The sequence below is a fragment of the Bos javanicus genome, chromosome 14, assembly GCF_032452875.1.
Source record: "Bos javanicus breed banteng chromosome 14, ARS-OSU_banteng_1.0, whole genome shotgun sequence".
Classification (NCBI taxonomy): domain Eukaryota; kingdom Metazoa; phylum Chordata; class Mammalia; order Artiodactyla; family Bovidae; genus Bos; species Bos javanicus.
This window is the reverse complement of record NC_083881.1, coordinates 582,029-595,491: the sequence shown is the minus strand read 5'-3', so window position 1 is coordinate 595,491 and position 13,463 is coordinate 582,029. Positions and strand designations below refer to the sequence as shown.

General features: G+C 58.0%; 1 protein-coding gene across 22 annotated transcripts in view; it reads left to right on the top strand.

The window, feature by feature from the left end:
• Positions 1–13,463, top strand: part of MROH1 (maestro heat like repeat family member 1) — a 56,307-nt gene that overhangs the window by 20,685 nt on the left and 22,159 nt on the right. For 21 of the 22 annotated variants that reach the window (XM_061438041.1, XM_061438051.1, XM_061438050.1 and 18 more), the window contains 11 exons: positions 329–409; positions 1,058–1,203; positions 2,035–2,166; positions 2,599–2,761; positions 2,934–3,032; positions 7,769–7,920; positions 8,285–8,425; positions 8,662–8,754; positions 11,645–11,723; positions 11,852–11,965; positions 12,876–12,949. In XM_061438041.1, coding sequence (XP_061294025.1) covers positions 388–409; positions 1,058–1,203; positions 2,035–2,166; positions 2,599–2,761; positions 2,934–3,032; positions 7,769–7,920; positions 8,285–8,425; positions 8,662–8,754; positions 11,645–11,723; positions 11,852–11,965; positions 12,876–12,949 — 1,215 coding nt within the window. In that variant the 5' untranslated portion in view covers positions 329–387. Of the gene's footprint in view, positions 1–328; positions 410–1,057; positions 1,204–2,034; positions 2,167–2,598; positions 2,762–2,933; positions 3,033–7,768; positions 7,921–8,284; positions 8,426–8,661; positions 8,755–10,979; positions 11,558–11,644; positions 11,724–11,851; positions 11,966–12,875; positions 12,950–13,463 lie in introns of those variants that run through there. The other variant, XM_061438052.1, reaches the window with a different exon arrangement.

Genomic DNA, 13,463 nt, shown 5'->3' with positions numbered 1-13,463 from the left:
CCTCTCCGCACAGTCCGTCAGCAGCACGAGGCCTTACATGCACAGAGTGAAGGAAGATGCTGTCAGTGGAGATGGTGATCGCGCTTGGCCTGGCACCCTCTGCGGGCCAGCCAGGATGAGCCCCTGTGGGCCCAGCACATGGCGGCGGGGCTGCCGGCTGCTGGGGTGGAGCGGGTGCCGCCTGTCCTCTGCACACCACCTAGCCAGAGTGTGGCAGAGATTGTTTCCCAGACGAACCCCTTCTGATCTTGTGTTTTACACAAACACACTAACTACTCGTAAACTGAGGAGGCCAGTGACTTAAATGTTGCACGTCTGGTGACTCCAGGTCTGAAGAGAGGCATCCAGGTTCACACCAGGAGGCAAAAAGAAGCTCGTACCACAGTGATGAGCGAGACCTACGCGAAGAGTGAGTGTGGGCCCCTTGGCTGGCCTCCATGGCATGCTGTGGATTTCTGAGTAAATGCACTTGGGAGGAGTGATGGCTGCTTGAACACAATTTCTTTAAAGTTTCATTAGACAAGAAAAGGAAGCTCTCGCCTCTGCCGACGCTGGCTCAGTTTGGTGTGGGGACAGTGTTTGCCTGACACAGTGGCTTTGTGCTCCGTAGGGGAGAGTCCCTGTGCCTTCCTCCTTCCTACAAAAGCCCCAGGACCAGTGTTCACTCTGACTGGCCACTGTACCTGCAGCCAGGGCCAGCTCTTTGCCTAGGGCATGGTCCAGGGCAGAGTGTGGGCCAGAGGTCCTCCTGGAGTGGCTTCATGGGGCTGAGCCCACACCGCCTGCTTTTTATAGGAGCTCGGATCCAGTCAGGCTGGAGAGGCGGCGAAAATGCGGCCTGGGTTGGAAGGTCGGGGTAAAGGTGGCCAGAGTGACCTCAGAGCAGGCAGCCAGTGGGTTCCAGAGACCTCGGCCAGTACGGTGGACGGAGGGGGCGGTGTGTGGGACGGAGGGGGCGGTGTGTGCGCCTGAGGCTGCAGAGGCTGGGCCGGTGAGGCTGAGCCAGGTGGTGGGCCGGGGCTGGGCCTGACCCTGCCTTTGGACTTTGTCACTGTAGGGCTGTCCGCCATCCTGCTGGACGCTGTCACTGACAAGGACCCTCAGATGCAGGAGCAGGTATGTGGCGCCCTGTGCGACTTCGGAGAGTCGAAGCCAGCGGAGGTTCTTAGCGCCTGCGAGGAGCACCTGCGGCTGCACGAAAAGGTATTGCTCCTCGCAATATGATGGAGTGAGGCCTGCAGGGAGGGGCGGGACCTGTGGGCAGGGTTCGTGGCAAGAGGCGGGGTCTGTGGAGGGGTGGGGCCTTTGGTGAGGGGTGGGGCCTGCAGGGCAGTGGCCCGGGTGGGTCTGAAGTATGCAACCAGGCTGCTGTAGGTGGAAAGTCACACTGGCAAGTCCAGAACCCCTTGAAGCGGCAAGTCCAGCATAGGTGACCCACTCTGTCCTGTGGGTCAGTCCCGTTGTGGGGGACCGGGTGGTCGGCATTGTAGTGTCCGGTTGCCCTTGCGCAGGCCCAGTCCACCGTTCCTCTCATCTACCAGCTAGTGAGAGAGGACCTGGGTCCCTGTGGTAAGCAGAACGCCTCTGCTCCCTGCCCAACCATAGACTCCACTGGTCGGGCCCTGCTGAGACTGCACCAAGGGCTGTGCCAGCTCTGCCTCTCCTGGTCCTGGCTTCCGGGTTCTGTGACACTCCTATCTCCCTGTAGTGGGACATAATTTCAGTTTCCACAGTGCATGGTTTAGGCTCATTCCTAGGAGTTAGACTAAAAAAAGACCGTTTTTCTTTTTATTTGAGTTTGGGGCTCTCGTCTGTCAGCTGCCATTTCAGGGTTAGACAGCTGAGTCTTGACAGGGCCCCTGGGCTCCTGAACCAGTTTGATGACCCCTCCTCTCCAGCAAGGCCCCTTCCTGCGCCTGCCCCCACCCCCGCCACTGTCCCAGTTTAAGGAGACCAGGGCTCATTTCTGAGCTCAGGGAGGAGCCATGAGAGACAAGTGAGTCCCGGTCCTTCCTCCACCATCTCTCTCTACAGCTAGCTCATCCATACCGGACGATAATCCTAAGGGCCATGGAGATAGTCGTGAGCAATCACATCAGCGAGCTGGACAAGGACACGGCCAGGGCCATCATCCTCCTGGCCTCCAATGAGATGACCAAAGTGAAGGTGTGGGGGATACCTGCCCTGGCCTGGCTGACCTGCCCCTGGCTGGGTCAGGGAGCTATTTTCTTCCCGAGTGCATTGAGAACATGGGTTTGTGTCTGGCTGCCTCAGGTCTGGCCTGTTGGTCCTGTGTACTGACTGCCCTTGTGGGGTGGGGCGGGTCACCCCGCCATCTCAGATGTAAGCCAAAGTGGAAAGCAGTGCTCCCAAGCTCTCAGGGCGAATGTAGGAGCACCAGGACCCCACTTGAGTGTGCATGGGCTCGGGGCTCAGCCTGGGGCCCTGCTCACAGCAGCCCGAGAGCGTCCTGAACACTGGCGGCCTGTCCTCCAGTGGAACTGAAGGCAGAGTGTCCAGTTTTCCTCCTGGGCACCTTCAGGGTGGGTGAGGTTTGCCTTCTTTGGTCAGGGTGTCAGTTGAGGTCTTTGGGGACAGGAGCTGGTCTCTGATTGGCAGCAAGCCGCCAGCAGCGTCCTGGTGGCGGTGGGAAGGCGGTTCATCAGCAGCGTGATGGAGGAGCTGCTGAGCAAGTTCCAGCCTGGGCTTCTGCCACACCCCTGCACCGTGCACACGCTCGCCAGCCTCTCTGTCTCCAATGGTAGGTGGCAGCCCCGCCCCTCCACCCACATGCTCAGAGATTCTGAGGATGGCACCTCGGTTCCTCTGGTCCCAGTCACTCCACCACATGCCCCAGGCTGTGCAGAGAGAGCTCAAGGTGTGTGGCGGGGTGGGGGTGGCCGTGGGCCTCTGTGACGCACCCCTTCTTGCAGTGTTTGGCGTGGTGCCCTTCCTGACGTCCATCCTCAGCACCATGCTGCCCATGCTGGGCGCAGCCAAGCACGACTCAATGAAAGTAGTGTTCTGCTGTGGTAAGACAGGGCCTCTGTGGGGTGGTGGGTGGGTGTGGCCTGCCCACAGTTGGGGGGGTCTTTTTTTCCAGTGCTCCTTTGTGGGGGGGCTGGGGGGCCTTCAGGCTGCAGGAGGAGGGTGGGATGATTAGAGGAAGGGTGATGCCGGTGGAGGCTGAGCGGGCACTGCTGTAGGTAGAGAGCTGACCTCTGCTGTCTGGCGGCTTTTCTCTGCTGTTGGAGACCCCCCACCAGAACCTTATGGCATATTTCCCTGAGCCCTGGACACTTGATGGGGGGCAGGAGGAGACTGACCAGAGCTGCAGCTCCCTCCCACTTTTCTCCCTGCTCACGCTGGCAGAGTGACATTTCCCTGGGTGTCCTGGGAGTGTTCACTCTCCCACCCTCTGTGTGCCATGGGCAGTGCCTCATGGCATGACTCCTGATGGGCAGGAGGGCACTCCTATAGGGGGGAACAGAGAGTCTTGAAACATGGGGCCTGAGGGAGCCTGGCCTCTTCTAGTGGCCTGCACACAGCTCTTGTCCCTTGGCTTCCTAGTGTCCCTAGCGTCCCCTCCCATCTCAGGAAGACAGCTGCTACTGAGGGGAGGGAGAGGGAACACCTAGGCCCATGAGGCCCCGTGAAGACAGGATCCTCTTTTTAAAATAGTTTATTTTTGGTTGTGGGCTTCCTAGGTGGCACTAGTGGTAAAGAACCCACCTGTCACTGTGGGTTTGATCCCTGGGTTGAGAAAATCCCCTGGAGGAGGGTACGGCAACCTACTCCAGCATTCTTGCCTGGAGAATCTCATGGCCAGAGGAGCCTGGTGGGCTACAGTCCATAGCGTCACAAAAAGTCAGACATGACTGAGCAACTTAGCATGCATGCACGCATTTTTGGTTTTGCTGGGTCTTTGTTGCTGGCGAGGGCTTTCTCTAGTTGTGCAGAGTAGGGGCTACTCTTTGTTACGGTGGCTTCTCTTGTCGAACATGGGCTCGAGGCACCCCAGCTTCAGTAGTTGTGGCGCACAGGCTTAGTTACCCCGAGGCATGTGGGATCTTCCTGGACCAAGGATCAAACCCAAGTCCCCTGCATTGGAACACGGATTCTTAACCACTGGAGCACCAGGGAAGCCCTAAGGACCCTTTTTAATCCCCAGCCCAGGCTGTTAGAGGTCCTGGGCTTCCACCCCCATGGCCAGGCTAGAGGGACGTGGTTAGGCTGTGGCCACATCGAGACAGGGGTTGGGAGGCTGGTAGCCAAGCAGAGAGTTGGTGTTTGCAGAGGAGTCCCAGTGAAGCTGCCTGTTCTGTGCACACCAGGGGACTTTCCTATCTGGGGCCTAGAGCTTTGGGCTGCAGCCCTCCTGTTCATGGTGGCTTTGGGTTCAGGTTCCTCAGCTCTCAGGGACTCTAGGAAGAGCTCTAGCCCCTCAGAGCTGCGGCATTCCCATTCTCTCTATTCCACGCCTTCCTCTTGAGGGCCCCTCCCACATGTGGGTGATAGCAGGCTGCTGGACTGAAACCCTCTTTGACCTGGTTTCTGCTGAAAAGGGAACTTGTGACAGGATCCCTGAGCAGCTGGGTGGGAATCACTGCTGAGCTCAGAGTGCAGGGGCAGGACACAGAGAGGACCGAGGCAGAGATGGGGGGGCGGGGGGGGCGAAGCACGCCAAGGACAGTACACATCCCAGCTGGGGGGACACAGGAGGGACTGGGGAGAGCTGTGGGGGCTGGGGGAAAAGAGCTCCAAGGACAGCACTCATTCCAGCCGGGAGGGAGAAGGAGAGCCTGTGTTGGAGCTGAGGGCTGGTCCCTGGCATTGCTGGAAGTGCTGGCATCGCTCCAGGACTTGCAGAGCCCTGTGCAGGAGGCCCTGCCCCTCACAGGCTGCAGGCCTGCAGTGTTCACCTGGCTGCCATGTCGTGTGTGGAGGGCTGGATGGGCCAGGAGACACTGCCTGCAGCCGCCCTCTGGCTGAGGTGTGTGCTCCTCACCACGGACAGCGCTCCAGGTCTGCAGTTGAGGGAAGCATGGTCCTACCCACTGGAGCAGCCTCAGTCAGGCCAGGAGGGTCCACATCAGCTCATCCGTGGCCTGGGTGGGCCACAAGAGGACTGGGACCTCTTGTTCTTCCAGGCAGTCTCCGATTCTGGGCAGATTGTGTTCACTGTGCAGGAAGGTGGCCCAGGTGGGCCATGGGGCCCAGAATAGGAGCGTGTGTGCACTCAGAGGTTCTTGTCCAGCTCGCAGAATGCTGCGGCCAGGCAGGGGGAGGGCGGGGAGGAGGGCCGCAGAGGTGGATGGACAGGACCCAGACAACAGGTGCTCAGCTGGCCTGGACACACTGCCAGCGCTGGCAGGCAACCACAGCTCACACCCACCAGGAAGGCCTAATGAGAGAGGCAGCAGCAAAACAGACAGAAAGGGAGACTAGGGGAAGCAGACAGTTGAGGGAGGGGAAAACAGGTAGGAGAGGAAACCTGGTTGATACTTCATCGAGACAAGAGAAGATGCATTCATAAAACAGAAGCACCTTGCTCTGAAGAAGCTACGTTTGGACAATGCAATAAAGCTTTTGGGAATTAGCAACATGATGAAAATGGAAGGTAGAAGTGGAAGTGTTGAGGAAATCCTCTAGAAAATGGAGCCAAAAATGCAAGTATGTGGAAAACAGAAAGAAAAGACTTAGCAAGTGAAGCCATGAAGCCAGTCTTGGATAATCACCCTGGATAGAAGGAACAGAGAAAGCGGAGGGGGTCGCTGTGGGAGCTGCCACAGGTGGAGAGGCCCTCCCCGTGCCTGCTTCGGGAAGCTTCCTCGGGGCAGGTGGTCAGGAGAAGGCCAACGGCTTGCCTTCTGCTTGAGGGAGAATGCTAGAAAGCTCCAGCGGAAGGCACCACTGTGAGTCAGCACCCTGCCCCAAGGCTTGCTGAGCAGGAAGGTGTAGAGAGGCTCCTTGAGAAGGCAGGATCCGGAAGTGTGTGGCCCATGTGGTGAGGCTGGAGGAGCCTCAGGATGTGTGGCAAGAGGTGTGGAGGTTGCCACAGTGACTTGGGCCTGGAGAACGAGGGAACTCAAACCCCAGATGGTCCTTAAGTCAGAACACAGCTGGTCATGGAGGGAGTGGTGGGCTCAGAGCCACAGGGGTCTGGAGGGGTGGACGGAACGGGCTGGCCCCAGCCTGGGGTACGTGGGGAACACTGCGCACATGTGTGTGGAGAGAGAGGCCCAAACCTGGTGTTTGCTTCTGAAATAAGGAAAATCAGGCTGGGGGAGGGGCTTGAGTGGCTCATTTACCTGAGGCAAGTGTGTCCTTGATTAAAAGTACAAACCTGGTAAGTAACTCAGGGAGGGGGGTGGTTCTACTTCTGGCCACCTGATGTCCTGTTATCCTGAAAGCCCTTCCCACACAGGGTACCTCGAAGCCCTGGTTAGCTTGATCAGTAGTCTGATTGAGCAACTCAAGGAGCAAGAGTAGGGGGACGCAGGGGTTGGGGTGGCAGGCAGGGACCAGGGCCCACCTAAGCAGACCCCCTCCCCCAAGGCACCTTCAGTGGGAGGACAACCAGACGCAGGCCTCCTGCTGTGGGCCCCAGCGGGGGAGGGAGGTCCTATATGCTCTCTGAGTGCTTGTGGCCGTAGCTGCCTTCCTGTAGGTGTAGGGCTGGGCTGCAAAGCATAAGCTGAGAAAGTAGTCTTGCAGGTGGTCCAGGTCAGAGGTCATGAGCTGGAGCACGTGGTCCTGTCAGTCAAGATCCTGGGGGTGGGTTCTGGCCTCGTGGCCAGCTGTGAGCCGACAATGCTGCCAGCCATCTAGTTCTCATCTCCTCCACTGCCCAGGCCTCAGTGGGGCTGCGTGGCCAGGTCCTGGCCTCTGACTCTTTGTGGTCCCATCGTCTCCATTGACCCACAGTCCAGGCCCTGCTGGCCACTCACAGGTCTACACCTAAGTGGGTCCCCCGGCTTCCCTGCCTGGGCATCCATGGCACCGTCCCTTGCACGGACACCGCGCCCCCCCAGGCTGGTGCTCCCCACCTTAAGCACCACACTCGCACCCAGGCTCACATACCCGGGTCTTCCTGCATGTGCCCTGGGGGGTCCTACGCCATCTTGGAGAGCAGCCCTTGAAAGCATGTGGTATGTGTGTCTGTGAGGGGAGAGGTGGGCACCACAGACCAGAGCAGGTGGGCGTGGTGGCCTGGTGGCATTTGGGAGAGGTTGGTCATGTACTGGTGTCCACTGTGACACAGGGCTACAAATCAGGGGCTTAAGACAACGGGGCTGTCTTCTACAGCTTAGAAGCCCAGTGTCTGAGAGCAGGCTGTTGGCAGGGCCGCTCACCTTCTGTGACTCTGGACAGAGTCCTTCCAGGCTCCCCTGGTGTCTGGAGGTGTCTCTCGATCTGGGCATCTGGGCTTGAGGCTGCGTCACTGCAGCGTCTACCTCCGTCATCAATATGTCTGTCTGTCTTCTTACGAGGACAGGGTCCTGGTGGGTTAGGGCACACCCCACCCCACCCTACCCCACCGTGACCTAGTCTTAGTGTATCTGCAGAGACTGAATTTCTAGAAAAGTCATGTTCAGGTTCTGGGAAGGACAAGAGTCAGGGGACCCTTCACCCTGCTCCACCCTGTAGTCCTGAGCCTGGCCGGGGTGCTCAGGAGGGTGTCTCGCAGGCGGGCGTGGGATGTTAGAGGGGTTGGGTGAGAGCCAGCGTGACCATGCCTGCCGCCTCACCACTGGGGTCACTGCAGCCCTGCAGCGCTTCAGTGAGAGTATCCTAGAATACTTGGCCAACCTGGATCAGGCCCCAGACCCCACAGTCAGAAAGGACGCCTTTGCCTCAGACATCTTTGGTGCTTACGACATCCTTTTCCACCAGTGGCTACAGAGTGGGGGAGCGAAGGTATGCTCTGTGGGTGGGGACTGGTGGCTGCACCTGCCCTCTCCCTCCCCAGCCTGGGGGTCCTGCCACAGACCCCTGGGCCCTTCTGCCATCCCGCAGATCTTGGTAGAGATTTGTGTCCACCTGCCCACGCCAAGCCTTGTGTTGTGGGGTCTCCCCTGCAGGTCCTCACAGCGTTGGGCTGCTTTGCTGAGGTCCCACCCCCACCTTGGGGCCTCCACGCATTAGGGAGGAGGCTGCCTGGCTGCTCTGACTTCTCCCTGGGCCCACTCCCTCCACCCCACAGGAGCCTCTGCTCTAGGTCCGTGGGGGAGGATTCCTTGCCTTTGTCCCCCACCACTGACCAGTGTCCCGCCCCCTCTAGCTGCGGCTTGCAGTGGTGGAGGCCCTGGGGCCCATGAGCCACCTCCTCCCCAGCGAGAAGCTGGAGGAGCAGCTCCCCAAGCTGCTGCCCAGGGTTCTTGCCTTCTACAAGAAGCACACCGAGACCGTCCATGTGTCCAAGGTACGCACAGTGTGGCTGTGAGCCTCAGTGGCTGAGGCCCTGGCCAGGTGTCGGCCTCAGCAAGGGACGTGGGCAGAGCTGGAGAGCCAGGCCCCTGGCCTCACAGGGCCCCCTTCCTGGCACCACTCCCTCCTTGCTCCAGCCCCAGGGTGGTGTCCTGCTGGGAGGCTCTCAGCCAGGTGGGGTGGGGCGGGGCTGGGGGCGAGGAGGTCCTGACAGGCCACTCCTCCCTGCAGAGCCTCGGCCAGATCCTGGAGGCAGCCGTGAGTGTGGGCAGCCGCACTCTGGACATCCACCTCAACTCTCTCCTTGCCGCTCTGCATGCTCAGGTGGGCCGGTGGAGAGGCTTATGAGCAGGCTGGGGCTGGGCGCTTGCTCCTTCTATGGGGGTGCCTGCTGAGGGGCCCAGGGAGCAAGATTCAGGGTGAGGGTCCAGCCAGGTGGACCTCTGCAGGCTTCCTGAGTCGTCTGGGTGCAGCCCTTAGGGGTACACTGACTCAGGCAGTGGGGCACCAGACAGCCCTACATGCAGGGGCAGGAGGGGAGGAGGCGGCCAGCAGGGCAGGGGGAGTGTCTGTGCTGCCTGCGGGTCCCCGAGGGTTGGCTCAGGCGGAGCAAAGGAGCCGAATCAGCAGCTGAGGCCAGCAAGGGGAGGGCCTGAAGGCTCTCCTGGAGAAAAGGCTTCAGGGGGCTTCTCAGCTGTAATGAGCCTGAAAAACTATGAGGTGGATAGATGCCTAGAAAAATCTTAAAAATGTCACAATTGGTAGAAGAGAAATAGAAAATTTGACTAAACCAGTAAAGAAATGGAGACCACATTCCACGCCCTTCCTTTCTGACAGCAAACCCGGGACCCAGTGGTGTTCAGGTTGCCTCTTCCAGACTTTTGAGGGATAGCCCATTTCCACCTCACACAGGTGGGCTTGGAAATGAGAAAAGTATCTGGAGCTGCCTGACAGGTTCTATGGGACTGGTCTTGACTCCAAGTCAGGACCACACAGAGAAGTCTGGGCGCCCGCGGGTGAGCTGGCATGAGGGTCTGTGCGGAGGAGAGTTGGCTGCCCACCTCCTACTCACCGCACATGGGCCCCAGCGGGAGGGGCTGTGGGAAGGTTCTCTCTGATCTCAGCGATGCAGAAAAAACTTTTGAAGAAGTTCAGCACCTATTTGTCACTGAAACTCTTAGCAACCAGGATGGGAAAGGAACTTCTCTTACTTGGCAAATTTTAAATACCTGATCCATCAGCATGCATCATACATGTGATGGATACAGTTTGCATCACAGTAGATAGGAGCGACCACCTTCCCTTACCGTCCAGAGCAGGAAGGGGCCCCAGTCGCGTGTCAGCAGGGCCTGGGGTAAATCCTGGAGGAGAGAAGCAGAAGAGAAGGACCCCGGACAGACCTGTGGTTTGCCTTCGCCTGGCCGCCTGCCCACCCTTCATCCTGGCGGGCCGCTGCTCCCCATGCTCAGTGAGGCGGCACAGCCCTGAGGGCAGGGTTGCCTTGTTCTGGCCCCCGCCATGTCTGCTCCCAGCAGATATTTGTTTTGGATGGTTGATGCACTCATCTAGAAGTTCATTCGTACAAGAACTGAATCTATTTACAAGTCCTAGAACTCTGTTCAGCAAGGCTGCCAGTTACAAGACCAACCTGTAAAAATCAAGAGTATTTTCCCCCATCAGTGGTGACCAGCTATAAAGTACCAAAAAAAAAAAAAAAAAAAGGTGTTTACAGTAGCAACAGAAACTTAATTGTAAAGTATCAGGGAATTAACCTAGCAAAGAATGCCTAAGATCTCTGTGGAGAAAAAGTTTACAACTTGGAAAAAAGTGAGGAAAAAATGAGAGATGGAGTATTATTTGCTTAATACAAAGTGATGGCCTGAAACTAAAAACTGTAATCTGTGGGGGGCGGGGGGAGGTTTAAAAGGAGAATATTTGTGGAAAAGCTGAGAAGCTAGAAAAGTGTGATATTTCCTTTTCTTAGTGCTTTCCATTCATGTCTTTTGTTTTTCTGTTGATTTTAGGGTGTTTTTTTTCCATATTGGTCTGTAGCAGTTATTTATAGTCTTGTGTCATGTATGTAGATATTTGTTTCTGCTTTATTGTTATCTGTGGCTCTGCTTATGATATTTTTTTGCCATGGAACATTATTTAATTTTTTAAAGCCATCACTTATCTTTCTTTATACACTCCAGGTTTTGCTGTACTTAAAAAGGTTTTCCAATTCTGCAGTGAGTTTTTAGGTTCTCTCATTTCCCCTATACTTTTTAATTGTCTAGAGTGTATTTTAGAGGAAGAGTGAAAAGCTAGTTTTATCTTTTTTCCAGGTGACTGCCCTCGTCACTAGTTATCTCTCTGATCTATCGCCTTTTAATCAATCACTGCAAACCTTAGCGCCTGGACTCAGCAGCGGTTTGTGCTCCAGTCACCGAGGAGTTCTGAGCACCTCACGCATCTTCTGCAGGCTCCCTGGGGCGGGCCAGAGCATCTGCTTCCAAGCTGCTCCCTCGCTGGTCCCCAGCCCTGGTGGGAGGTGCTCCGTGGGTCGCTGAGTGACCTCGGGAGCAGGCAGCAGGGCCCTGGGGACCTGGAGCCAGCCTGGCAGCCTTGCCTGCACCTGCTCCACCTGCTCCAGTCCCCTGGGAACTGGCAGGGCCAGGCTGGGGTGGCACCTGTGATCCCTGTACCATGTCTCCCTTCTGGTTGGGAGGCTGGGCTTTCCCACGGGTCCCCTCAGAGCCCTGCAGGTCCTTTGTTGTGACCTTGGGGGCTGAGTGGGGACAGGGGCGCCACCCAAACTCAGCCCCAGAGTGTTGCCCACAGAGGTGCAGTGGGGCCCAGGGGCGCAGCCGCCTGCAGCCTCTGCCTGCACCCCGGCCAGGGTAGCTCCCTTTCTGTCTCGGTTTGGATGGACAGACTCCAGCGCTTTCTGTGCTCGCGTGTCCTGCCCGAGAAAGTGGGCCGCTGTCTCCTTCCTCATCAGGAAGTGTGTCTGGGGAGTTTGTTCTCCTGGCTGCTGGTGGGTGGGGTGGGGTGCAGGAGGAGGGCCAGCTGTGTGTCCTGCGTCCCCGCCCCAACCGCAGGGCCTGAGAGCGTGTCTTGGCGCAGGCAGGGGTTCCTCACCCAGGTGAGCGCACCTGAGGACCTGCAGCTCTGGAAGCTTGAGACACCCCTCCAGCACCCCCAGCCACTGACTGTCTTTTGTCCTGGACAGATCTGTGTGCCCGTGGAGTCGTCCAGCCCGCTGGTGATGAGCAACCAGAAGGAGGTGCTGCGCTGCTTCACCGTGCTGGGTATGCAGGCGGAGCCCTTGGTCTCATCAGGGTGCTCACTGCCCTGAGCGTCTGTCTTCCCCGCTGGGCCTGGGGGATGCAGGCAACCAGCAGGGAGCAAGACGGTCTTGATGAGCACTTGCCCGTAGCCTGCTGCTCGCCGGACCGCCTGCTGGCCTTCCTGCTGCCCAAGCTGGACACCAGCAATGAGAGGACCCGTGTGGGCACCCTGCAGGTTCTGAGGCACGTCATCAACGCGGCGGGTGAGTACCTTGTGGAACGGAGATGGGATAGGCCCACCTTGTCCATCTTCAGCATGAAAAGGAGCATTTTGCTTTGAGTTCTTAAAATACTTTCCCCAACCTTCTATTTCGCAAAATTCCCTGCTTTTTGAAGGGTTGCAGCAGTGGTGCTCACCTGCCTGCCAGCAGGTTGTCCATCTCTGATGTTTGCCCTTGGCAGGGGCTGTAGTCGGCAGGCCATGGCGCCTCGGCATGGGGGGCTGGTGGCTGAGTCCTGCCGACGCCCCCCACCTGCAGCCATCTGCTGCAGTGGCCCCTCATTGTGGAGGCCTGGCCATGGGCACAGCTCGCTCCGCTGTCTCTTAGACGTGGACCTTGGGAGGAGTGGAGGCCAGTTCTGTGGAAAGTCCCTGGTTTCCATGTGTCTGAAGATTTCCTCACAACTGGATAGGAGAGTTCAGGTTTCTTGCTTTTAAGCAGTTTTAATCAGCAATAAGCCTGAATGGTTTTCACACCTGAATTTGTGTGTGTGTGTGTGTGTGAGAGTCTTGGTTGCTAAACAGTGGCTGTGGCCATGTCAGGCCTTCAGGTTGGAGCTGGGAGCAGGGAGTGGTGCTAAGATTCTGATGACCTTGGAGGCGCCCTCACCCCACACTTGAACCTGGGACCCCTGACTCAGCTCTGCTGCCCTGAACTTCTAACCTCCTCACTTCTTAATCGGATAAAATAATGTCATTTGCTGAAAAAAGTCGTTTTTCCCTCGGAGAGAGATAAGTGGGCCAGTGCTTAGGTGGCCTTCTCCTCCCCCCACGCAGAGGGCCGCACTGAGGCCAGAGCCCTGCAGCACGGGCTCAGCCCGCATCGTGGCGGAAGGGCTGCCCGGCGTCTGCCTATCGGCAGGCAGGCTGAGCCCCCTGTTGGTTTCTTGCAGCTGCTCAGATGGAAGTTAAGAAACCCGTCATTCTCTCTTCCATGAAGCTCCCTCTTCTGGACACCAACAACAAGGTGAGTCAGCGGGCAGCTTGGTGCAGCCTTGCACAGCGACAGGCGGTATGGCCACCGCTGACAGGCAGCTGCCACCTCAGCACACCAGGCCTCGGCAGGCCTGGGTGTCTGCTGAGCTGCATGTCTGGGCCCCCAGCTTCCTCCTGATGCGTTAACCAGGTGTGAAGCTAGGAAGCAATCCTCAAGACCACCTTGGGGCTTGATCGTTCTCTAGAAGAACCCCCAGAACTCAAGAGCCATTACACCAAAAAGACCTACGTGAGCGTCAGCCACACAGACGCCCATGGGGTGGCCTGGGCACTCGGAGGCTTCGTCCTGGCCCTGTGGAGCTGTGGGCAGCGCTGTGCTGGCTCGCATGGAGGGCTGCCCAGGGAAGCCCCAGCCTTGTGTCTGGGGTCTCTGTCAGGCCTCCGTCACGCAGATCTAGGCATCCAGCCCTTTGGGTGGCCTGATGCCCCACCCGAGTCACAGGGCTAGACGACTTGGTACAGTGGAAGCCCCAGGGAACAGGTGC